A 24,780-nucleotide genomic window follows, 5' to 3' on the forward strand; every position below is an offset into this window, starting at 1 on the left:
CGTATAATTCATAAAATTAAAATAATAATTAAAAATTAAATTTAAAAAAAAGATCGAGCTGACCAGTTTCCCCCGCAGCACCCGTTCACGAGTTGACAGGTGAGTCGGCCATCGCGAAGTTCAACCACAATAGAGGGAACCTCACGACCCGATCCACGATAGAGATGCGAATGTCGAGATGGACGTGCGGGGTAACTAGATTAGATAAAATAAGGAATCAGTATTTAAGAGGAAGTATGAAAGTAGCACCAGTTAATGAGAAATTACATAGTTATAGGTTAGGCTGGTGCGGGGATATTTTAAGAAGAGATGAAAATCACGTCACTCAAAGGGCAATAAAGATGGAAGTAAAGGGTTCCAGGAATAGAGGAAGTCCTGAGAAGAAATGGATGGAGTGTGTCAAGGATAGTATGAACAGGAAAGGAGTATCAATGGATATGGCAAATGACAGAACAAAATGGAAGGAACTTACATACTGTGCCGACCCCACATGAGTGGGATAAGGTCAAGAAGAAGATTATATTAAATAACACAAAATATAAAATGAATCATTTATTTCTTACAAAATCAACAATAGTGTATGAAACATTAACACCAAATTAGCTAATTAACACTAAATATATAATTACAAAAACATTCACCAAAATTGTTTAAACCTGCGCCCTTGTTTACCGAACCAACGTAAGTACATGCCGCATAATGTGCACTTCGCAAAATGTACCATTCGCATAATGTCAACGAACAACGAACAATCCTATACAATCTCAGTTTAATATAATATTTCACTAGCGACCCCCTGCGGCTTCGCACGGGTGCACGTTATAACACATATAAGGCTTTCTCTTGAATCACTATACCTATTAAAACTGCATCAAAATCCGTTGAGTAGTTTTAAAGATCTAAACATAAGGACAGACAGCGGGAAGCGACTTTGTTTTATGCTATGTATGTCCCTCTGATATCGTCCCGTCCATTCAATTATAAGGGTCGATCGTCTCATGATAGCAGTGCGTTCAGGAACATTGCCTGCACTGCGATTATGGCACCATTATGGAACCCTGGCTGGTCTTCACCTTACACTACCCTGTCACGCATCCAGCACGGATTGAGGACAGTTTGCTTCCCAACAAGTTTTGTTTTGAACATTTTGTCAAGTGCACATTATGCGCTAAACCCAAGGTGCTATTAAATAATTCTTCTAATGAGGTTAATCGTTAATTCTCAATCAACGCCAAAATCTATCGAATAAAATCAGTTCAATTCATCAGCCAGCGAACACTTTAGATCAATTTTAATATATTCAATACTTTTTCTATTGTGTATTGCTAACACTGGCTTTTAAAAATACCATCGTCCAATTAGCGGTAGTAGACACAAACACATCTATGTGCCAATTTAGTTTCTTTCCAATACTAATAAGAAACAAAATATAGGTAATTAAACTAAGGCGTGAAGTGTTTGTTAACTTAATTTGAATAGGTATGTATTAAATTGCTTGACGAATTTGAACGAATAGTGACATGGTAAAAGTATCAAAAAAGGTCAATAATTTTGTTTGTTTTTGTTTTATGTACAGTGACAGACAAATATTCGAAAATTATTCACTCCATATTTCACTTATAATCACGTCTTTAACATTTTTGAGAAGCTAGATCACATTTACTGTTGCTAGCCCATCGCTGAGAAGAATCTCCAGTTTTATACTCCTTTAAACTGATATAATTACTAATATGTAATAAATAATAAAAAGTACTAGAGGCCCGGCCCGGTTTCGCTCGGGTAAAAACATAAATGTATTCGGGGCTTCGAAGCCCGATACTTGCGTAAAAATAAACCTTTAAACCTTTAAATCTGTTTTTACGACCATTTTGAAGTCAACCCTCTTCATAAATGCTGTTGTTATCAGGCTGTTGTTATCAGTCTTGATATTTTGTGCAGTGCACATTATGCGCTAGATTTATTTCCATTTTAAGTACAAGTGCGTAGAACGAGAAAAGTGAATTGAAAATTGACACCAAAGCGTTCCATTTTGAAAACAATTTGTATCAACATTGAATACAATAAAAACGTCGCTAATCCAACTGTAATGTATTAAAATCTATTTACAAAGATTACATACATTTACAATTGTCAACACAACCTCAAATATTTTAAATTCACTATTTACATAAATTGAAAAATATAGCTACCAGATTGCTTACTAACATACTGACTGGGCAAAGAGTTTGATGGGTGTAACATCGCCCAAAACTTAATCTGGTGGTAAAACTATATTTTTCATCTTTTTATATTTATATATATATATATATAACATCCAAGACCTAGGTCACTCTTTTCCCATGTTGACCTGACCGGGGATCGAACCCGGGACAGCGTATACCATTAGGCAACAGAAAGTCTAAACAAAGAAACTACAATTAATTTGATAAGTACAATACCTCCTGCAACATTTAAACCAATATTTAATTATACATAATTTAGAACGCCAAAAAATTAAACAATATTCTTCAATATTTATACAAAAGTACAACACGTGTTGTATTTTGATACTCAACAAAACAATACCGACCTAACACCGTAGAATAAAAGATTCTAACGCAAAATGAACACTAGTACAGGTTTGCATTTCACTTCTCACCATCGAATCAATTCGAAGTGAGACTCACCATCGAGTCGATTCGAAGTGAGACTCACCATCGAGTCGATTCGAAGTGATACTCACCATCGAGTCGATTCGAAGTGAGACTCACCATCGAGTCGATTCGAAGTGAGACGCAGCGAACCAATCACATTGCACTGTGGTTGTCGTTGCGTCACAGTGGCGCAATGTGATTGGTTCGCTGCGTCTCATTTCCAATAGGTTCGATGGTGACAAGTGAAAAGCAAACCCGCACTACGCCCACACATCGCACAAAGTGTACATTTTGCGCCGTGCGCATTATGCGCCAGACGAATACAGAAAAAAAACACAATTTAAATTGCGAAACAAAACTTAAAACACATCCATCCTATCTATATAACCTTTCCCTAATCTTGAGTTGTAATCTTGGGTGCCGTGAATAGTCCTCACATGGATTCTCAAATAACTCGAGCGCGTGAAAAACTTGCAGCATACGTGACACTGGAATTTCTTTATCCCCGTGTGTGTTTCCAAATGCCTTTTCAGTTTCCCGCGCGTTATAAATCCCTTTCCACATTGTTGACATATAAAAGGTTTCTCTTTTGTGTGTGTAAAACTGTGCAATTTCAAATAATAGTGTAATTTAAATCCTTTGTTGCAAACAGGACATATGTGTTTTTTCTCCTCCTCGCTGTTGAGGTCTTCCAAAGCCATTTTGGTGCCGTGGCTCTTGAGGTGTTCCTCTAGGAAGTAGAAATGTTGGAATATCTCGCCGCATATGTTGCATACACGAGATCTGTCTTCGTTCGCGATCGGCTCCGGCGGGCCGCCTTCTGGATGCTTCGGGAATTTTCGCGCGTTTTGCAAAACCATTGCGAGAACTTCGTTGCGGTTTTTCTCTTTTATCCTATGGCGAGGTTAAACGGTAAGCTATCCGACATAGAAATTATTTATCTACAGCGACGTACTGACTAATATTTTATAAATGCGAAAGTGGGTTTGTTTGTTACCTATCCACGCTCTGTCTACTCAACCGATGTTCTTGAAATTTTGCATAAATACAGTTTGAAGTACGGAGAACATACGGTACCCTTTCATATCGGAAAATTAGAGCGAGCGAAGACGCGGGCAAAAGCTATTGGTGCAATAATTACAATGATGTTATATAGATATTTTTAATTGAAAAGTTCGACATTTTACATGCATGCATTAAAATTTTAAGATCATCTTTGTATATCCATTCTAAACTAGCCACGCCCCGGCGCTTCGCTCCCGTGGGAATTTCGGGATAAAAAGTACCCTATGTGTTATTCCAGGTTATACATAGCACGAACCATAGGAACCTGGACACACCATTGAAAACGTCCAAAGATATAGATTACTAGCTGCGCCCCGGGGCTTCGCATTTGTGGTAATTTCGGGATAAATAATATCCCATATGTTATTCCAGGTTATATTGTACCCGTGTACCGAATTTCATAACAATCCGTCCAGTAGATAATGCGTGAAAGTGTAATATATACATATATACACACATTCTCAAAAACTTTCGCATGTATAATATTAATAGGATTAACTATCCACTATATTTATGTCACGTATGTTTTACACATTGATTACAATTTTTTGTTGAATATAAAGTGTGAAATTTAATAATATATAATTTCACAAATGTATTAAATAAAAAATCTGCGAAAATAAGTTTATTTGTTTGTCACCTCCTCACGCTCTATCTGCTCAACCAGTCTCCTTGAAATTTTGCACACATGTAGTATGAAGTACGGACAAAGACCTTTCATCTCGGGAAAATATCACATGAGAAATTTACGCGGACCAATCATATAATAATGATACTTACAACCCCTCCTTCTGATGCGTGTTAAGATGCATTTGAACGTGATATTTCGTATGGAACATGTGAGCACACACCGGACACTCGTACTTCAGTGTGAACTTCTTCTCTCTGTGACTCTGCATGTGTCTCTGCAGTTTGCATTGTGCGTTGAACGATTTCAGACAGATCTCACAGCAATACAGCTCATCGTTGTCGTGTTGTTTTTTGTGATATATCTGAAGATATTCCAATTCAAAATTCTCTATTTAATTCAGGATGATATACATCACTTATTGACGTCAAAAATTACTTAAACTAAGTCTACTGCCGGCTTCCAAAGCGCAGGTGAAGAAGAAGCGGCGTATATATATATATATATAATTGTTCGGATATGATTTAGTAATACAAACCGTAACCGTAATCAAACAACCAAATAAAGAATATATATATATCTATATTACGGTTACGGCAAGTTATACGGTATATATATATATTATCGATCATTCATAAAATTGACATTACCTACAGTGCACTATAATTGACCGAGCGAGCGAAGCGACCAAGGTCTACCATTCTACTTGAGACAAAAATAAATTTTTCGTATGTATATATGTATGTTTGTAACGCGATAACTTTCGAACTGTTGATTAGATTTTGATGAAATTTAAATGGTATGTAGGATATGCCAATGGAATTTTTACGTTCGTGGGGCATCGAAATCGGTTCAGTCGTTTTTGATTTGAATATTCGCAATTTTGTAAATGTGTAAATATTTATTGTGTTCGCGAGGTCTAAGTTAAATAAATAAATATATTAGGACAAATCACCGGTGATTGAACCCGGGACCTCTCGGTTCAGTGGCAAGAACTTTACCACTGCGCCACCGAGGTCGTCGACATGGGTTCCGGTTTCACGAGAAACGTAAGTGAAAATGAAGCTTGGAACACACACACACACATTCGACTAGTTATTTTAAAATATGTTATTTTAATGTTATGTTAATGTTCGGTCGAAGGACGACTAGTTATTTTAAAGTCAGATGGTAACACTAATTCTTGTCTTTCGTAAAATTTGAAAAATTGCAATGCCGCTGCGTTCGAAACGCTCTTGAGAAACTTCCATAAATCTATGAACTTTGTCATGTATGCAATATTATGCATATTAATTACATAATATAAACATTTTTTTGAAATCACACTAATAGTAAAAAAAAAACCCGCCTCAAAACCACCAGTTGTATAGTTATAAAGATCTAAACACGAAGCTTGGAACACACACACACACACACACACACATACTGACCATGGCCTCGCGCCGGCGGAACAGCTTCCCGCAGCGCAGACACTGGTAGCGGGCGGGCGCGTGCGCGTGCGCCGCCTCGTGCCGCGCGCGCGCCGCCGCGTCCAGTACTGGCAGCAGGCAGTACTGGCAGCGCGGCACCGCCTCCTCGCCGGTGTGACACTTCTTGTGCACCTGGGTGTCATTCATTTCTTTCTTTGGAAACCCATAACCCCCAAATCACTACAATCGGCGTTGGGAAGTTTGTATGAAAATCATGTTTTTCAAAAATCAAATACTTAAATAAACAGCTAACCACCTTGTTAATTAAAACTTCCTCTTCCACTGATTACGAAAAGTTATCCTTTGTGTTGTCTCGTTCTTTCAATGCCAAATACTGAAAAGAGAGAGAGAGAGACAACGCAAACAAAAGCTAATCCGAGCCTACAAAATTCATTATTAACTACATGTCGCCCGGGGCTTCGCTCCCGTGGAAATTTCGAGACATAACATAGCCTATAGCAATCTTGAATAATGTACCAATCTAACGGTGAAAGAATTTTTGAAATCGGTTCGGTAGTTTCGGAGATTACCCGCCTCAAACATACAAACTTTATAATAATATTCAATAACGATTTTTTTTCATGTGTCTGAAATTCGAATAAATAATAACACAATAATAATTAAATAATAGTATATATATATATATAAAGCTGTAAGAATCTCACCTCCAGAGTCTCTGCGTGTAAAAACTTCCTGTGACAGAACTGGCACGAGTGCTGCCACTTCTTGGACCTCTTCCCCGCGCTCTTGGACTTCGCCGCGAATTCCGCCTTCGCTTTTTTTATTTTGTTCCTTTCAAATTCAAATTCAAAATTCTCTATTCAAATCAGGATGATATACATCACTTATTGACGTCAAAAATTACTTAAACTAAGTCTACTGCCGGCTTCCAAAGCGCAGGTGAAGAAGAAGCGGCGCAACAAACTTCACCGCAGCCTTTTCTACGAGGACGTCAATTAACAAATGTAGGTCTTATACTTTTACGTATAAAATTCAAATCATTTATTCAGAAATTAGACCTGGCACTTTTTCACGTCAATTTCTATATTAAATAGTTATTTCTCACAAGCTACAAACTACTGGCATTTCGGAACGACCACTGCTGAGAAGAAATGCCGAAAGAAACTCATTCAAACAGTGTTGGTCCCTATTATGCCAGAATAAATAAATAAATAATAATAAATATATTAGGACAAACCGCACAGATCGAGCTAGCCCCAAAGTAAGTTCGAGACTTGTGTTATGGGATACTTCATATTTTTATTTTGGGACTCGAACGTACAGTACGGCTTTTGTTGTGCTCTGCAATATTTAAATATCTAAGCCGAATATACAGAAGATTACAAGTTTAACTGCATAACGTGTTGTAGACGAAAGTGTTACCTTTCTAATGGTGTAATTATTGTTTCAAAATTTAATATAGATCCTAAGATATAGTGAAATTTATGATAAATGATATGATAAACCAAATTTTATGTACCGCCCATAATTTAACCCGGACCTACCTCAACTTATCGCTTCGAAGTGCGCGGTCGCATCCTCGACGTACCTACTTGCCGGCCACCGGGGTTCGTGAATCATCACCGCTGCCGTCGTCGCCATCGAGTTGCTACTTATATTACCGAGTCTTTCATATGCAAATTACGACTGGAAGTCTTCGTTTGAGAGTACATTGTGGCCACAAATTGCAACGCTTGTGGTAAGAGTATTTTATCTTTAAATTATATGGAATGCGATAAATGCAAAGAAATATATGATCTGGAATGTCTTAATATATGTCCCGAGAACTTCACCAAATTAGATGAACAGTATAAGGACAGCTGGATCTGCCCTGCATGCACATGCGCTCGCCCCAAACTGGGGGACACCAGCACCCCTATTCGAATGCTGAATAGTACCTACACGAATGACAATGTTAACCCACATCGAGGCAGTCGCAGTAAGCAAGGTGCGTCCTCTGTAAGTAAAACAGACTATCCAACTGATTCGGACATATTAAAACTGATTAGACAAGACATTTTAGAAATAAAGTCTCAACTAGTAACTGTAAATACTACCCTTTCACAAAGTATAATTGAATACGACAAAAAGCTTGAGGATAAGGACCGTGAGATTGATTTCTTGAAGGCAGCAATGGTCGAAATGGAGCGCTCAATAAATACACAGGAACAAAATAACCTTAAAAATGAGCTGGAAATTGTAGGTATCCCAGAACAATAGTCCGAAAATTTAATGCATATAGTTTTGGTGACCTCAAAAAGGCTAGGAGTTGATCTACATGATTCAGACATCGATCCCGTGCACAGGGCTGGCCCCCACAGTCGTCCAGAGACGTCTACCGATAAAAAATCAAGACCACTAGTTGTGAAATTGGTTCGCAGAAACAAGAGAGACGAGTTGCTGGCGGCCGCAAGGACGAGGAGGGGTCTGACCTCACAAGATATTGTTAGCGGACCGTCTGTGTACCTCTATCACAACGAGCGACTGACCAGAACTAATCGCAACACTTTTTGGAGAAACTAGAAAACGAGCAAGCCAACACAAGTTTCGTTTCTGCTGGATTCGCAACGGTAGTATTTTTGTGCGATAGGCAGCCAACACAAAAGACAGGAAGTTTCCAGCAATTGCTATCAGCTCATACGAGGATCTCGACAGAGTTTTCAGTGAAGTTGTTGTCTCCGATAAGGAACCAAATTCTGAACCATCCATCATCATTTCATAATATCCCGCTTGACAGTGTAATGGGTATAACTTGTGACATTCCTTGCTGCATCATAAAACTGTTTTTCCAATTACTAAACGTCAAATTCCAAGAATGCAATTTGATTGCCTAAATGCAAATTGTTGTAAAGAAATGCCTTTTTTAAATATCTTACATTATTTCAGTGCACAATTTCGCTTTTCTCTCCGCCTTGTGGACATATACATCATCGGAATTCAGCACCCTCCATAATATTGTTACAGTGTCTCAATTTGATGTTATAAATAATATTGATCAATCTTTTAACATTGTATGCCACAAGGTAGAAAATGCTGAGGATTGTAAGAATTTTATCTCTAAGTACAAATTCAAAATACTAAACTTCAATATCGGAAGCATTAACTTTAACTTTGATAGTTTTGTCACCCTTTTGGAAAGGCTGAATCTCGACTTTGACGTAATCGTAACGCTGAACACGGAACGCTGGATTAAGGTGGGTTCAGTAATTGGCCAAATTGACGGATTTTCCTCCTTCTCTTCAACTAAATATATTAACAAGTGTGGTGGTGTTGTAATTTATGTTAGAGGCTGTTGGAACCCTATAGTTAGTGAACCCGATCTTCAGGATGCAATGTGTTTACAGGTCCATATTCCTAATCTGTTAAGTATACTCGGTATTTATCGTTCACCGTCATTTAAAGATACTACGAACTTTATAAACTCGTTAGAGTCTGTAGTCAAGAGTATGCCTAAAAGCCCTTGTAATATTATCTCAGGCGATATAAACATAAATATTTTAAACACAGATGTAGGTTCAGAATATCTGAGTATGATGTCGGAACTTGGTTTTAGGACGGCTGTGGACAAACCCACACGTAAGGATCTATCGTGTTTGGATCACTTCTTTACTACGCTAAAGGAAGCTTGTGAATCTGTGGTGTGCTCCTCCGCAGTAACAGATCATGACTTATTGATACTGGGAATTGAGCCTAATAAACCTATTCCCCTAGCCCCTCTGGACGGTCTCGAGTGCGTACGGATTTTGAAGCTGTAAAAGTGGACCTTAAACAAGCCACTTGGACTGACGTTTTCAATTTATCTTGCCCGAACGAAGCTGCCAAAGTGTTTATGTCTAAAATTTCGAAGTCTATTAGTTCTAAACATATCTTGAAGGCTTGGATGACTCCGGGTTTAATAAAATGTTCGGTTCATAGAGACAAACTACACTTGGATGCCCGGAAAAATCCAAATGACCCCGTAAAACAGCTGGTGTATAGGCGCTATAGAAATTTTTATCAGGACCTTCTCCGCAAGCTGAAAAGGCAATATGAGCGGAATGAACTTGAACGACACAAAAACAGCCCTGACAAACTCTGGAACACAATCAAAGATATCGCTTATTCTCCGCCTGTAAAAAAATAATGCACAAAACTTATGTGAAATAAAAGAAAATCCCTTGGAATCTTTAAATTATTGCAATAACTTCTTTGCTGATGTTGGACAACGACTCGCTAATCAAATCTTAGATCGTCTTCATGAAACTCAGAACTCCCTTGCGGGTAAGTACAATCCATCATAACTCTGCCAACTCTTTCTTATTACAGCCCACAAACTCGGACCAAGTGGACGGATTGATCTCTCAACTTAAAGATAATTCCGCCCCGGGACTTGATGGCATCACCAATCGTCTAATTAAAAACATAAAACCGTTTATTCTAGATCCACTAACTCACATATTTAACTTAAGTCTATCAACTGGATCCTTTCCCGATATTTGGAAAACTGCAGCAGTTATACCAATACACAAGTCTGGACCTTGCGAAGGCCCTAAAAATTTTAGATCCATTTCACTCTTAAGTGCTTTTACAAAATTACTAGAAAGAATTGTGAATGGCCAACTGGTGCAATTTCTGGAATCAAACAAGATCCTATCTAACCAACAATTCGGCTTTAGGAAGGGTAGATCAACCGAAGACGCTGTTACTCTTTTGACTACCATTATTGCAGATCATTTAGACCAGGGAACAAGGTGCGCCGGTGTTTTCCTAGACCTGAAGAAGGCGTTCGACACGGTGTCGATACCAATTCTCTTGAGTAAGCTAGAGTCTATAGGAATCAGAGGTATTTGCATAGACGAAGGCAATGCACAAAAGTGAATTCTTCTATCAGTGGCCCCCGGGAAATAATTTTTGGAGTACCTCAGGGCAGTATTTTGGGCCCGACCCTCTTCTTGATCTATCTGAATGATCTGTCTTCCCTGAGTCTGTCAAATGCTGACATAATAAACTACGCCGATGATACCGTCATTATTTTTCATGGAGTTTCATGGTCTAGCGTGTTCAATACATTGAGGAGTGGCCTAGATAAAGTAATGAGTTGGCTAGATTATAACCTCTTATCTCTTGATGCAACCAAAACAAAAATGATTTGTTTCCACAAAACAGCTGCTTCGGCTCAGCTAAGTCAGTTCCGGAAATTGTGAGACACGTTTGCCGTCTAAATCCAAGTAATCAAAATTATGATTGTACATGCGATCGTATATTAAGAACCCAGTCTATTAAATACCTAGGTATTAATATTGACGAAAAATTGAATTTCATTAACTACATTACAGAAACGTCCAAAAGAATAAGAAAAATTGTTCACGTGATGAGACTCCTTCGTGATGTAGCATCACCTGAACTGTTTAAATCTATTTATTTTGCGTTATGTCAATCGGTGTTAACATATTGCGTCCTGGCTTGGGGTGGAGCGGCAGCTTCACATATATTATAACTAGAGAGAGCTCAACGTAGTGTGCTAAAAGTTATGATGAAGAAACATAGCCGCTTTGGTACTGATCAGTTATTTGAAGATACCAGGGTCTTGAGCGTCAGACGTTTGTATATATTTAAAGTTATCAGTTTAACACATAGGGAAACTCTTAAATCTCCTGATTACGAAAATATGTGCAGAAGGCGAGTATTCAGAATTCCAGTCAAATTAGTTAAGACAGCGTTTGCAAAAAGATTTTGTCCATTTTTAAATCCCTTCATATATAATAAATTTAATAGGATCTGTAAGATTCATAAATTTCCTGTTACAAAAGCTAAACTTAAAATTAAAACCGAGTTGTTAAATTGGTCCCGCATCACCACTGAAGCTTTCATAAAAAGTATCTTGTAAATATTGTTTTGCTCGTAAATTTGTATTGCATGCTATTTTAATATGTCAAACTTCGTCATCATGTTCGTTTTAGTCCGCATTAACTCTTGTTGTGAATTCTAATTATAAGGTTATCCACGAGACAGGCTTAGCCTAGTGTGGGAACCTTTGTTAATAACAATCGGATTTGCATGTTCTCTTTCTTGTTTAGATTCTTTTCTTGATTAGTTTCGATACAAATAATCTGTAAAATGTAATCTTTTATGGCAATAAACCTTTTTATTATTATTATTATTTATTACTAACTCAACAATACTATATTTTATAACAAATACATATATATTTAAACACCCAAGACCCGGTGACCCGAGTCTTGGATGTTTATCTATATATGTATCATAACCTCAATAATAATTTGTTTTGATATACTTTTTGACTATGTACTTTGATATATTATTAGAAAAAACATTGTAAGAAACAATAATGGTAAGCACTTTTGACGATCTCCGTGGCCTAATGGTCATCACGCCGGACTGCTACACTGGAGGTCCCGGGTTCGATCCCCGGTCAGCTCAACATGAAAAATGATCTTTTTCTGATTGGCCCGGGTCTTGGATGTTTATCTATATACGTATTTGTTATAAAATATAGTATCGTCGAGTTAGTATCCCGTAACACAAGTCACGAACTTACTTTGGGGCCAGCTCAATCTGTGCGATTCGTCCTGATATATTTATTATTTATTTGTTGCCGCTTCACGCTCTATCTGCTCAAGCAATATTCTTGAAATGTTGCACACATGTAGTATGAAGTACGGAGAAGGACATAGGGTACCTTTCCATCGCGGAAATTAACGCGGGAAAAAGCTAGTGAAAGATAACTTTAAAAAAGAAACTAAAACTGAAGTATCCTACCAATATTATAAATTCGAAACCTTCATCTCTGCATGGTTCCCGGTTGCGTTCGTGGTTGCGAAGCCCAGCGTAAGAAAGAAACACCAAAAAATTTTCAAGATACGGCGTGTGATTTTACAACCGGCCGCCTGTCCGACGTCAACCCTTCATGGGAATGCTATTGTTGCTTATCAGCTACCTAGGCCGTGTGTCCCTTAGTCGCTTCGTACGACATCCACAGGATATGGAGTGGTCCTATTCTATGGCGGGAGCACATGCCAGTTAAGTTTATTTTAACAGTTTTGATGTGGCCCGGGACTTCGCTCGCGTGGGAATTTCGAGATAAAATATAGCCTATAGCAATCTTGGATAATGTACCTTTCTAATGGTGAAAGAATTTTTGAAATCGGTTCTGTAGTTTCGGAGATTACCCGCCTCAAACATACAAACTCACAAACGCTTACCTCTTTATAATAATGGTATAGATTTAAATTGAATTTGACAACATTTTTGTACTCACTTTTTTTTGTCTTTTTTTCCAGATTTCTTCTTAACTTTTTCGTCGCCTTCTCCTGCTTCCGTGTCTTCTTCATCATTGCCTTCTATTTCATCTTCTCCATCTGAAATGAAATTCAGATAAATTAAAATTTCAAATTTATTCAATTCAGGATGATATACATCAATTATTGACGTCAAAAAATTACTTAAACTAAGTCTACTGCCGGCTTCCAAAGCGCAGGCGAAGAAGAAGCGGCGCAACAAACTTCACCGCAGCCTTTTCTCCAAGGACGTCAATTAACAAATATAGGTCTTATACTTTTACGTATAAAATTCAAATTCAAATAATTTATTCAGAAATTAGACCTTCACAGGCACTTTTTCACGTCAATTTCTATATTAATTTATACACAGAAAAATATATTTAAACTAAAAAATATAGTAAAATCTTCTAACACAATAAAATCCTAACTAATATTATAAATGCGAAAGTTTTGTTTGTCTGTTCCTTTGTCACCTCTTCACGCTCTATCTGCTCAACCAATTTTCTTGAAATTTTGCACACATGCAGTTTGAAGTGCGGAAAAGAACATGAGTACCTGGGATGAATCCCAGAAATATAACTGTCCCCGCGGGCAATTAACGCGGGCGAAGCCGCGGGTAAAAGTTAGTATTGCATAACTGTTCCACTTGGAACAAAATCTGTTAATATAGTCTGTACTGTTTTTGCAGTGTATGTGACTTGTGTAATATATACCTATATACTATTATAATAAATAGGTAAGCGTTTATGAGTTTGTATGTTTGAGGCGGGTAATCTCCGAAACTACCTAATAAGACAACCTCGGTGGCGCAGTGGTAAGGTTCTTGCCACTGAACCGAGAGGTCCCGGGTTCGATCCCCGGTCGGGTCATGATGGAAAATGATCTTTTTCTGATTGGCCCAGGTCTTGCATATTTATTTGTTATAAAATATAGTATCGTTGAGTTAGTATCCCATAACACAAGGCTAGCTCAATCTGTGTGATTTGTCCTAATATATTTATTTATTATTATTTATTATTACCGAACCTATTTCAAAAATTCTTTCACCATTGGAAAATTACATTATCCAAGATTGCTATAGGCTGTATTTTAACTCAAAATTCCCGCGGGAGTGAAGCCCCGTGCTACATCTAGTCTATTACAATAGTTGTGTGTTATAGTGTTCAACATTTTTTTTTAAACTTGTATATTATATTGGTATATACCTTTAATTATCTCCTTTTCTAATTAGTTCTATGTCTAATTGTTTATATAAATGTAACTGTTGGTGTTCCTGTTAAAATAAAACAAAAATAAAACATACCCAATTTTCCTTCCCAAGCTTCCGAGTGAGTCAACACATGCCTGTGGAGTTTGCTCGACGTGATGAATCCTCGATTGCATAAATAACATTTAAAAGGTCTCTCCCCTGTGTGCGTTCTCATGTGAATTCTCATGTACGTGATTGAGCTGATTTTTTTATGGCATATGTCACACGTGAGGGGCGTGGCCTTCCGCCCTCTTGTGGTTGGCTCGTCGATTTCCACTTTCGGAGTGGGCGGGACCCACGTGTTCGATGGGAAATAATTGTCATCTGAAACGCTGCAAGCGTTTTTTGCTATTGTTAATTCTCTTAAAACTGTTATTAAATCATATTTCGCGAACATTGCTTTTATTTTTATATAACTAATTATAATAATTGCTTCATTTGTGAATTCACCAAGAGAACGGGAAAATAAACACATATTAATTATTAATCTGTATATATATATATATAACTCTTGCGTTACTGACTGACAGACTAACAGACAACGCACAGCCGAAACTACTGGGCGTAGAAAGCGGAAATTTGGTGTGTAGGTTCCTAGGGCAGTGTAGGGGAGCACTAAGAAGGGATTTCCTGAAGTTCCCACGGAAAACGGATTTTTACTCACATAAGAAGTTGCGCGCGTAATTCGTACAGTTTGATTGTGTTTGAGCAAATAAAGATTGCAAGTTCACCAAAAGAAAAAGTACAGTGAACAGCACACAGCCTACGCACATTCATTGCAAACTCGCGGTTATTACCGCGCCATAGAGGTTGATGCAGGGTAATTTGATGTGCTGTTCACTGTATAACACAATATAACATTGTAAATATAAAACTATGTGAGCAGAAGAAGCCAAAACAATTTTATTTTGAATCCTTTGTCTGTTTGTTTGCGTGTTTTTAGATGGAATATAATGCGATTTTCGCTATACAACTGTATAGCGAATGTTCAAACCTAAAATCTGATATAAGCTCTGATAAAACTGACGCTGACGGCACAAATAATCTTTTTCGCATAATGTAACTTTCGCAAAACGTCATTTACTGTGATGTAGTGTACGTCAACGGGTCTTTCGTTCGTCTCTCTCTCTCTCTCTCTGTCTCTCTTTCTTTCTTTCGTTTTTAAGAAAATAATTGGTACATATTTTGCGAAAGTTTCAAGTGTCCTTAAATATTCGACGTTATTTTACGAAAATGATTTTGCGATAGTGACCAAATATTTCACGATGGCATTTAGCGAAAACGATCTAATATTTCACGATGTCATTTTGCGTAAGCGACATTTAGCGCCAATGCACTCACTTCCCGTCTTCTTCTTTGAACACGTCCTCCTTGACATCGACATGGCTGTCATTATTAAAGCTGTCATTATGAGAGTTGTCGTTTTGGAAGCTGTCATCGAGGTACTGGTCTTCATTGTCTCTGTCTCTCTCGCTCTTCACGCTATCGCTGTCCTTCACTGCCTCGAATTCTGGACTGGGTTCTTCTTTTTTTATCTATAAGCAAACACACGGAATATTCTACTTGTATCACTATATATAAAATATTAGCGTCCCAGCTTAGCTCGGGTAAGAACATAACAAAAAGGTAACCTGTGTTACTCGTGAAGGTTTCGTCTATCTCTATGCCAAATCTCATCGAAATCGGTATAGTAGTTTTTGAGTTTACTCAATATAAACAAAAATATAAATATTTTTCTTCATATTATAATTTTAATGGATAAAGAATATTATTAACTAACTAATATTAATATTGTTCGGTCATGATGGAAAATGATCTTTTTCTGATTGGCCCGGGTCTTGGATGTTTATCTACATATGTATTTGTTATAAAATATAGTATCGTTGAGTTAAACCATAACACAAGTCTAGAACTTACTTTGGGGCGAGCTCAATCTGTGTGATTTGTCCTAATATATTTATTTATAATATTATAAATGCGAAAGTCTGTTTGTTTGTTACCTCTTCACACTCTATCTACTCAACCAATCTTCTTGAAATTTTGCATACATGTAGTTTGAAGTGCGGTGAAGGATATATGGTACCTTTCATCCCGGAAAATAACTGCTACCATGGGAAATCACGCAGGAAAAAGCTAATCTATCCATACTAATATTATTAAGAGGCAAGCATTTGTGAGTTTGCATGTCTGAGGCGGGTAATCTCCGAAACTACCGAATTGATTTCAAAAATTCTTTCACCGTAGAGACCCTGGGACCTTGGGGTGCGGACGCAAAAAAGCTTTACAAAGAAATTTCCGCACGTCTGGTCGATGTCTCCGGGGACCCAAGGGCTGGTGACTATTTTGGCCAACGTTTGAGTTTGGCCATACAAAGAGGGAATGTCGCCAGCCCTCTGGGAACTTTACCGCGCGACGACGGCGATTTAGTGTCAATTTTTTATTAAAATCAATTTAGTATTTATAATATAGTTTTAATTTTTACTTATAGTAGTTTATGTCGTAAATACTTTTATTCAAAGTGCAATAAGAAAAACTAGTTTGAGCAATATTGTTGTTTCACCGATAGAAAGGTACATTAACCAAGATTGCTATAGTATATATTCTATCTCGAAATTCCCACGGGAGCGAAGCCCCGGGCGACATCTAATAAATAAATGAGATGAAATTATTTATTACTTGTACAATATGCGGCATATCCCCGTCGACAATGATCTCCAACGGTTTCTGTTCCATAGACTCTAGCGTCTCTCTGCCGTTGTCTATGGGCGCGGGCCAGTCGCCCCATAGATCTTCCGTCTTCGTCTGCTTCGTGTCCTCTGTTTTTTCCTTCAACTGCTCCTCTAGTTCTTTCAGATATGGCAAGATGGCATTGTAGTCTACAAGTGCAAGAATTTATCTATTACCAGCGGCTAGTTCCTGCTTCCAAGCGGTGGTGGTGTAATGGTTAAGACGCCCGCCTATGGATCGAAATGTTACAGGTTCGAATCCTATTCGAGCCACACGAATTTGTACACCAATCTGACTCGTGTATAGTAGTTTTCATCGACCACCACTTGCTTCCGGTGAAGGGGAACATCGCGAGGAAACCTGCACACTGGTTGATAAATTAACTTGTGTGTGAAATGGAGAAGGCAATGGCAGACCACTCCATTGATAACGCCAAGAAAGTTGTTGTGTGTGTTTCATTGCACGCAACGACCACGAGCCTCAGCCGTGAGGAATACGACTATGAAGAAGACCCGGCTTCGCTCGGTAAAACCATGCTGGCCACTATCGTCGAACTCAGACAGGGCATATCATGACATATAAAATCTTACATCATTCAGCAACAAGTATTATATAGTCATTGCGATCACACGTTCACTCTTACACGATATGGGAGAAAGAGATAGCATATGGACGTTAGTAACTAGCAATATTGTTGATTTATATCGATGTTTTTCTGAAAAAAATATACATATTTTGATATATCGATTTATTTTTAACTAAATAAAGACACTTACCATAAGGCTCTCCCTCCAATTTATCGTCAGGGTGCTTATTGTCGAAATGCTTGGTCAGACATTCGAATCTGGGAAACATGGATATAGAATATAATAGTGGACAAGGTCAGACAATTATAAAAAATATGTATAATCTGTTGGACTATATGGTCACGTAAATAATAAATTAAAAGTTAAAAAACTAAACTTTTTTTAAGAAAAGCTTTCATTTAAATGCTACAAAAAGAAGAAATTTTCCTTTAAAATTTTAACTATCAACTTATAACCTCATTACACACAATTTATATGACCATAAAAGCTTGTCACGGGGTTTGCGCAAGTACCTGTAAGTATTTTACTTAACTAAATAGATACTAGTTTATTTACACAAGTAAACCTCGCGACAAGCTTTTATGGTCATATAAATTGTGTGTAATGAGGTTATAAGTTGATAGTTAAAATTTTAAAGGAAAATTTCTTCTTTTTGGAGCATTTAAATGAAAGCTTTTCTTAAAAAAGTTTTTTTTTTATCTTGTTAATTTATTTTTTAATTTTTAGTAATCGCTGACTCGGTTTCTAAATATGTATAAATAGAATGACGTCACACTATTTTCCGAGTTACTCTCAACAAGCCCTTTCATTTGACACCCATATTGTAGTAAAAACGCATTAAAAATAACTATTCCGCCATCTTGGATGGTCCGCCATATTGGATTTCGAATGACGTCACACAGCTTATCGTGTATTGTCATCCAAACTAAACGCGTATACAAAATTTCTGCTTCAAAATTGAGTAGCAAAATTCCACCCGAACAAACAAACAAACATACATACATACATACATACATTGCAAGGTAAATAAACGTTTTTAATAATTAAAAAAGCTTTTAAAAATCACACAAGGGTCACCTGGAGAAGAATCTGTAACATATCCTGCACTGGTAACGGACAGATAGATGCATACGCTTGTTGTGCCTCCCGAGTTTGCTCGCCGTAATGAACGACTGTCCGCAAACACTACACGTATAAGGCTTCTCATCTGTAAACAATAAGGTTTTAATGGTCCATGGGTAAAAAGAGACCGTAAGATTCCGTTGGTCGTTTATGATGTATCTCATAAACTGTGATCGTAAGTTTTAACAGATTATACAGGGTTACTGGTGTCTAACGCATAACCTTCCAAAGGCGCATGAGGTACATAGAGACTGACATCTTTTGTTCTACGACTTTTGTCTAAACGCGATAAATACAAATATTTTCCTTGTTTTATGTCGTTTTTATAAAACGTTAACTCTACGTTCGATTCCGCTACACAGCGCTACTGTACTGTCTCGTGTCGCTCGGCTATTACATAGAGTTAACATGTGTAGAATCGCAAATTAGATTGTATTTATTTATATGAAAAAAAAAACCTACGAATCACGAAAACTCGTAGAATAAAAGTTGCTTTGATGTACTTGTGTACATCAAAACAAGCAGTCTTTAGCAGGTTTTGCGTTTGATACCTGTAACCCTGTATTTTTCCGTTGCCACTAACAAATACTGAACAACAGAATACAACAAAAAAAATTTTGCTTGTCATTTTAAAAAAATGACGATTGAGGAGTTGTCTCGTCAGGAGCCGATACTGGGTACCATCAGGTCATGTTTATATGCAATGCATTGCATAAATTGCTGTCTCTTCATCTCCGCATTTTCTCATCTCCGTTCGGGGCTATGACACGAAATTTCATCTCGAATGTGTGATTTGTATTTGACAATATCATAGAATTGATAAAAATTTATATAATCTGGGTAAAGTACATATCATTATGATAATTCACAGACTGTAACAACGCAGCTGGATCTAAACACGAAGATTTAAACTTGGTTGGAAAGTACATTTTCAAAAAGTATGAAATTATAAAAACAAACTCGACCATCGTAAAAAACAAAAATTTTGTAACAACTTTTATTAAGAAGTCATTCACCATAAACGTAACTGTCGAACAAACATATCTTCCCTCGCGAACGTTTTCGCACGTTGTGACGTCACTTGTTCGTGTCATTTAGTACGGAGCGTTTGGACGAGATTTTATTTTTAAAGCATTGTCATTATCACAGTAATTTTTTCACTGGCGTTTCTAATGATATAAGGGCCTTCGAATAGTCATCAAAACAAAAAATTTCCAAAGTCTATTGCTCCACAATATCAGCTAAAATCATCAAACATCAAATATTTGCTTTCGCAGTTCCTCCTTTTCGTACGTCCGTGTTTATCATAAACACACAACATTACATTTTTTTTAACGGCAGTTAGATTGTGGTGTTTAGTCTGATAACACTAGACGTCGCCACGTTGGTTTGCTTGTAAAAGAATGTGATGAGGAACAAGGCATGTCAGCGCTCTGCCTTTTTTCTTCTCAAGTATTTATTATATGTATATCCCTTTCTTGTATGAGCTAAATGGAACATATGACGGCGTTTACATCATTATCTACGAAGAAATACTTGAATAGAAACTTATTTAGTTAAACCGACATATATATCAAAATCCAAAATAAAATTGCCTTACAACCTGTACTAGCTGCGCCCCGGGGCTCCGTTTCCGAGGGAATTCTGGTATAAAAAGCACCCTATGTGTTCATCCAGGTTATATTCTAACCGTTTCATAATAATCCGTCCAGTAGATTTCGGGTAAAAGAGTAACAAACACACACACACATACATCCTCACAATCTTTCGCATTTATAATAATAGCTGGGCCTCGGGGCTTCGCTCCCGAGGGAATTCTGGGATAAAAAGTATCTTAAGTGTTCATCCAGGTTATATTCTACCCGTGTACCAAATTTCAAAACAATCCGTCCGGTAGATTTTGGGTGAATGAGTAACAAAGATACACACACACACACCCATACATCCTCACAAACCTTCGCATATATAATATACAAAAGGTCGTCCTTTTGTTACTTAGTCATAACTGACATGTCACAATCGCACTAAAATTATTAAAGGCGAGTTTTTTGTAGTAAGTTCTTCTTCACGCTCAAACGGCTGGGCGAATTTTTATGAAATTTTGTATTGAGGTAGCTGATACCTTTGGAATAACACATAGGGTTTCTATTCTGAAAGTACGCGATCCCCGTTGGATTTGGTCAAAGTCTGATAGACAACAACACTGTGTAAAGTAGATGGCGCTACTGTTTGACGACCTCGGTGGCGCAGTGGTTAGTGCTTGTCTATGAACCGACAGGTCCCGGGTTCGATCCCCAGTCGGGTCATGATGGAAAATGATCTTTTTCTGATTGGCCCGGGTCTTGGATGTTTATCTATATATGTATTTGTTATAAAATATAGTATCGTTGAGTTAGTATCCCATAACACAAGGCTAGCTCAATCTGTGTGATTTGTCCTAATATATTTATTTACTGTGCATGGAATCAAAAACCTATTATTCTCTGTCTGTCTTCCTTAGCCCTTTGGCGTTTGAGCTCATAAGCTCTTAGCTATATTTTAATCTTGCTTATGGCCGCAATATGGATCTTTAAACAAGTTTATTTGTTAGACATATTAAAAAAAACCCCGACTTGAAATATTAATTTCGCTACAACTTTCGAATAGCCGAACAGATTCTCATGAAACACATATCTATGACACAAAAAAAAAGGAAAATCTGTTCATCGATAAAGAAAAAACTGATAATTAAATAAGTTTAGTTTATTAGTGATAATAGAAACAGCACGTTACAGACAGAGCAGCGCGGGAAGAGAGACGCAGAAGGCGGGAAAAAAAAAACACGACTTGACGTTTATCTATTGTCAGAATATGGTGCGTTCTATATTTCAACAATCGAGCTAGATTAAACTTATAATAGTTAATATTATTAACAATTTACGACTTTGCATTGAAATAAAGCTTTATTATTGTTTTTGTACTTTTAAATGACACAACAACCCCTTTTTATAAATACATCCCACAAATTGTTTTGGAGAAAATTCTTACAAGCTTTATTACGGTAGGACTATTCTTACAGATCACACGATCCATAACAACAGGCAGACACTATATTTTCGCGTTGAGGGTTAAAAAGATTATATAACAAAATTGCTTACCAGTGTGTGATCTCACATGAAGTTTTAAATAATAGCTCAGTGTGAATTGCTTCTTGCACGCGAAGCATTTGTAAATCTTCGCTAAATTTGTGATATCCACATCCGTTTGATTATCTTCACATTGTTTGACTCTAGCTAAACTATTTTTAACATCACTTTTAGAATCGTTATCTATATTTTCACTATTTCCGTTGCCCAAAGTATTGCCACTATTTAAATTTCCGTTAGATATTCCTTTTTCCGTATTATTTAAAGTGCTATTCCTGCTATCATTGACATTATTTTCGTTATTCTCATTTTGATACTCCGATGCTTTCTCATTACCAATATAACCGTCTTCAGGCTTGATATCAATCGCTACTTCATTCTCAACTTTTACATTCTTCGCTAATTTTTTCTTTTTCTGATCCTTTTTCAAATTCTTCCTTCTAATCTGATTCTTAATTTTCAAATCGTAGCTAGTTATCCTGTCCTTGTGTGTAGTAACATGTTGGTCTAATTCGTGTAAAACAGAAAAGCTTATATCACAAACAGAACATCCGTAGAATTTGAAATCGTTATCCATTATTTTCTCAGAAAAATAACTGCTCTTTCTGCCTTTCTCCTTTTTAATCTTCTTCGGATCTATAAGAGGCTTGATATCCTCATCAACGGTTTTTTCATTTTGCGCATCGTTACAAATATTTTCGTTATTTTGGTTTACGTTACTTGTGTTTGGGATGGCTTGCACGTACTGGATATCTTGACTGCTAGTACATTGTCTGTCGTTTCTGTAGACATTATCCATGAAGTGGTGTAGAAATTCTTGGTTAATCATCGGTTGCTCCTGTTTTACTGGTTGAAGGTTGGTGTAGGGGCGGAGTGGATGTGAGTTGTAGTCGTATGTGTAATCATAGTTACTTAACGGATCAATGTCTGTATTGATGTTCATTTTGGATCTGTGAAAGGAAAAATATATGCGATTAAAGTTAAGAAAAATTTGTAATATCTTCTTCTTAGTGCGTCAACTAGGCGAATCCTATTTGTGAAGATCAATATCATACAGCAGTCTCTGTGGTGTCATATGTTAATGATATGTCAGTTGCTTTTGTATAGTATGCTTTTGTATTACAGAATTATTAATTTAATTTGAGGCTAACTCAATCTATGTGATTTGTCCCTATATAATTATTTATTTTCAATGTCTATGTATCAAATAAGACTTTCTCTGATTTTTTTATATTCTTTGGATTTTTTAAACTACCTCACTGCTGATAAACATCTACAATATTTTTTTTATAGTACAGTCAACAGCACATCATCCTACCCAAATCCATTACAAACTCGCCGCTATTACCGCGCAATAGAGGTTCATGCAGGGTAACTTCCAAAGAATTTCCAACTGGCTAAAAACTCTTGACTATAGCCAAACAGAAGCATTCATTAATTAACTATATCAATACATTTTAAATATATTAAGAACACATACAATTTATTTTATTTTTAAGTTTTATACATATATATATTTATATATATATATATATAGATATATAATATATTAATACATACACAATAAGGTTATTTATATTTATTTATTTTATTTATATTTAGTTATTTGTTATACATATTATATTAATCGATAAGTACTTAAATTTTGATTTGTATAACGCAGTGATTAGTGTAACTTCCAAATGTATGCTATGAAAGAGTAGGACTCTCTGACACAAGCATATTTTTTGCTTAATAGAGAGTCCTTACAATATGCATCTTTGTACACTTTCAGTTAATGAAATAAACGAATTTTTATTTTATTTATCAGCCCAACCCGGTTTCAGATAAAAATATAATAAATTATACATGTAAATCTTCCTCAGGAATCATACTATCTATTGGTGAAAACTACATAAAAAATCATTCAATTTTTGAGTTGAGGACTTGTTTTATAATAATATAATAATTGTATATGTCCACAATGTTATAGGTTATGAATAGCACCAGAGGTGTCCCTAATGGACAAGATAGGACATCCACTCTCAATCTACCTTGGTAACTCAACTTTAAACAATATTTCAAAATCAAAATTGATTCACCTTAGCTGGAATAAAAATTAAAACACCAAAACACTACTTGTAAAAAAGAATTTAGGTTAAATCAATCACAACAATTAAAAACATATGAAAATATGCAGCAATTCACATACATCACTGTTAAACTTCAACAAACGAAACTAAAGAACAAATTTCAAGGCGAATGTCTATGGTAGATTTCTTTAAAACTTATGTTTATTTATCAACGTCAGTGATGTAAACAATAAAAATTAAGTTATTATGATCAAAAATCGAGTTTTAGAACAGGCAAAGGTAACACAATCTTTATGGAAACGCTCTGGGAAGGTAATCGATAAGGCCACAAAGCAAAAAAGTGTAGTACCTACCTACCTGGCTGGAATGTAGTCGTCACGCAGTGAAAAAAATGATCTTTTTTTAATATTTTTTAAACGCAAAAGAATTGTGTCCACTTTCAGCCGCCGATATGGTGTTTAGCCACTCCATTATGGATTATATTGGTTCACAACACTCTTAAAAGCACATTTCCTAACTTATTACCATGAAAAAAACAACAAATTAATAAAAATTTTACAAATTCTCGCGTGACTGATCTCCTCTTGATGGCCGTCGCGGACGATGTCGCCATGTTACAATTTGTATTTACCATATTTTTTACCCAACTCGGTATTTGACGAAAACTTTGACAGCAAACTTATTTTTGTCGTCATATGTAATCTGTACTTGAATATTACACAACAACGATCATTTCGCTTATTTGGGCGTTTTCCTCCGGGATTTTTGCCCAGCCATTAGCCACTTCATAACGCATTTAAAATAGATCCAGCCTTTGAACTTT

At 36.6% G+C, this 24,780-nt stretch overlaps 1 protein-coding gene across 3 annotated transcripts; it reads right to left on the reverse strand.

The window, feature by feature from the left end:
• Positions 1-539: 539 nt before the first annotated feature.
• LOC128682633 (zinc finger protein 888-like) lies at positions 540-24,565 on the reverse strand. 3 transcript variants are annotated; one of them, XM_053767501.1, is made up of 12 exons: positions 24,315-24,565; positions 21,898-22,835; positions 18,716-18,845; positions 17,828-17,895; positions 17,001-17,200; positions 15,666-15,859; positions 14,379-14,656; positions 13,054-13,153; positions 6,461-6,587; positions 5,757-5,927; positions 4,479-4,690; positions 540-3,527 (listed from the first exon to the last, which is right to left on the reverse strand). In XM_053767501.1, exons 2-12 carry the CDS (start codon positions 22,826-22,828, stop codon positions 2,993-2,995), a joined length of 2,946 nt encoding a protein of 981 aa, XP_053623476.1. In that variant the 5' UTR covers positions 22,829-22,835; positions 24,315-24,565; the 3' UTR covers positions 540-2,992. The 3 variants fall into 3 exon arrangements, with proteins under 3 accessions (XP_053623476.1, XP_053623478.1, XP_053623475.1); XM_053767503.1 differs by having other exon boundaries at positions 24,311-24,565; XM_053767500.2 differs by lacking the exon at positions 24,315-24,565 and adding an exon at positions 23,967-24,253.
• Between the last annotated feature and the right edge of the window lie 215 nt (positions 24,566-24,780).

Source organism: Plodia interpunctella, chromosome 30, assembly GCF_027563975.2.
Source record: "Plodia interpunctella isolate USDA-ARS_2022_Savannah chromosome 30, ilPloInte3.2, whole genome shotgun sequence".
Taxonomy (NCBI): domain Eukaryota; kingdom Metazoa; phylum Arthropoda; class Insecta; order Lepidoptera; family Pyralidae; genus Plodia; species Plodia interpunctella.

Excerpts from the sequence above, each read along its gene's own strand:
- LOC128682633 (XM_053767501.1), bottom strand. The coding sequence starts at position 22,828 with ATGAACATCAATACAGACATTGATCCGTTAAGTAACTATGATTACACA. Across the intron at positions 17,896-18,715 it reads TGTTACAGATTCTTCTCCAG|ATTCGAATGTCTGACCAAGC; the intron begins GTGACCCTTGTG and ends CATGTTTCCCAG. Across the intron at positions 13,154-14,378 it reads AGCTTGGGAAGGAAAATTGG|ATGGAGAAGATGAAATAGAA; the intron begins GTATGTTTTATT and ends ATTTCATTTCAG.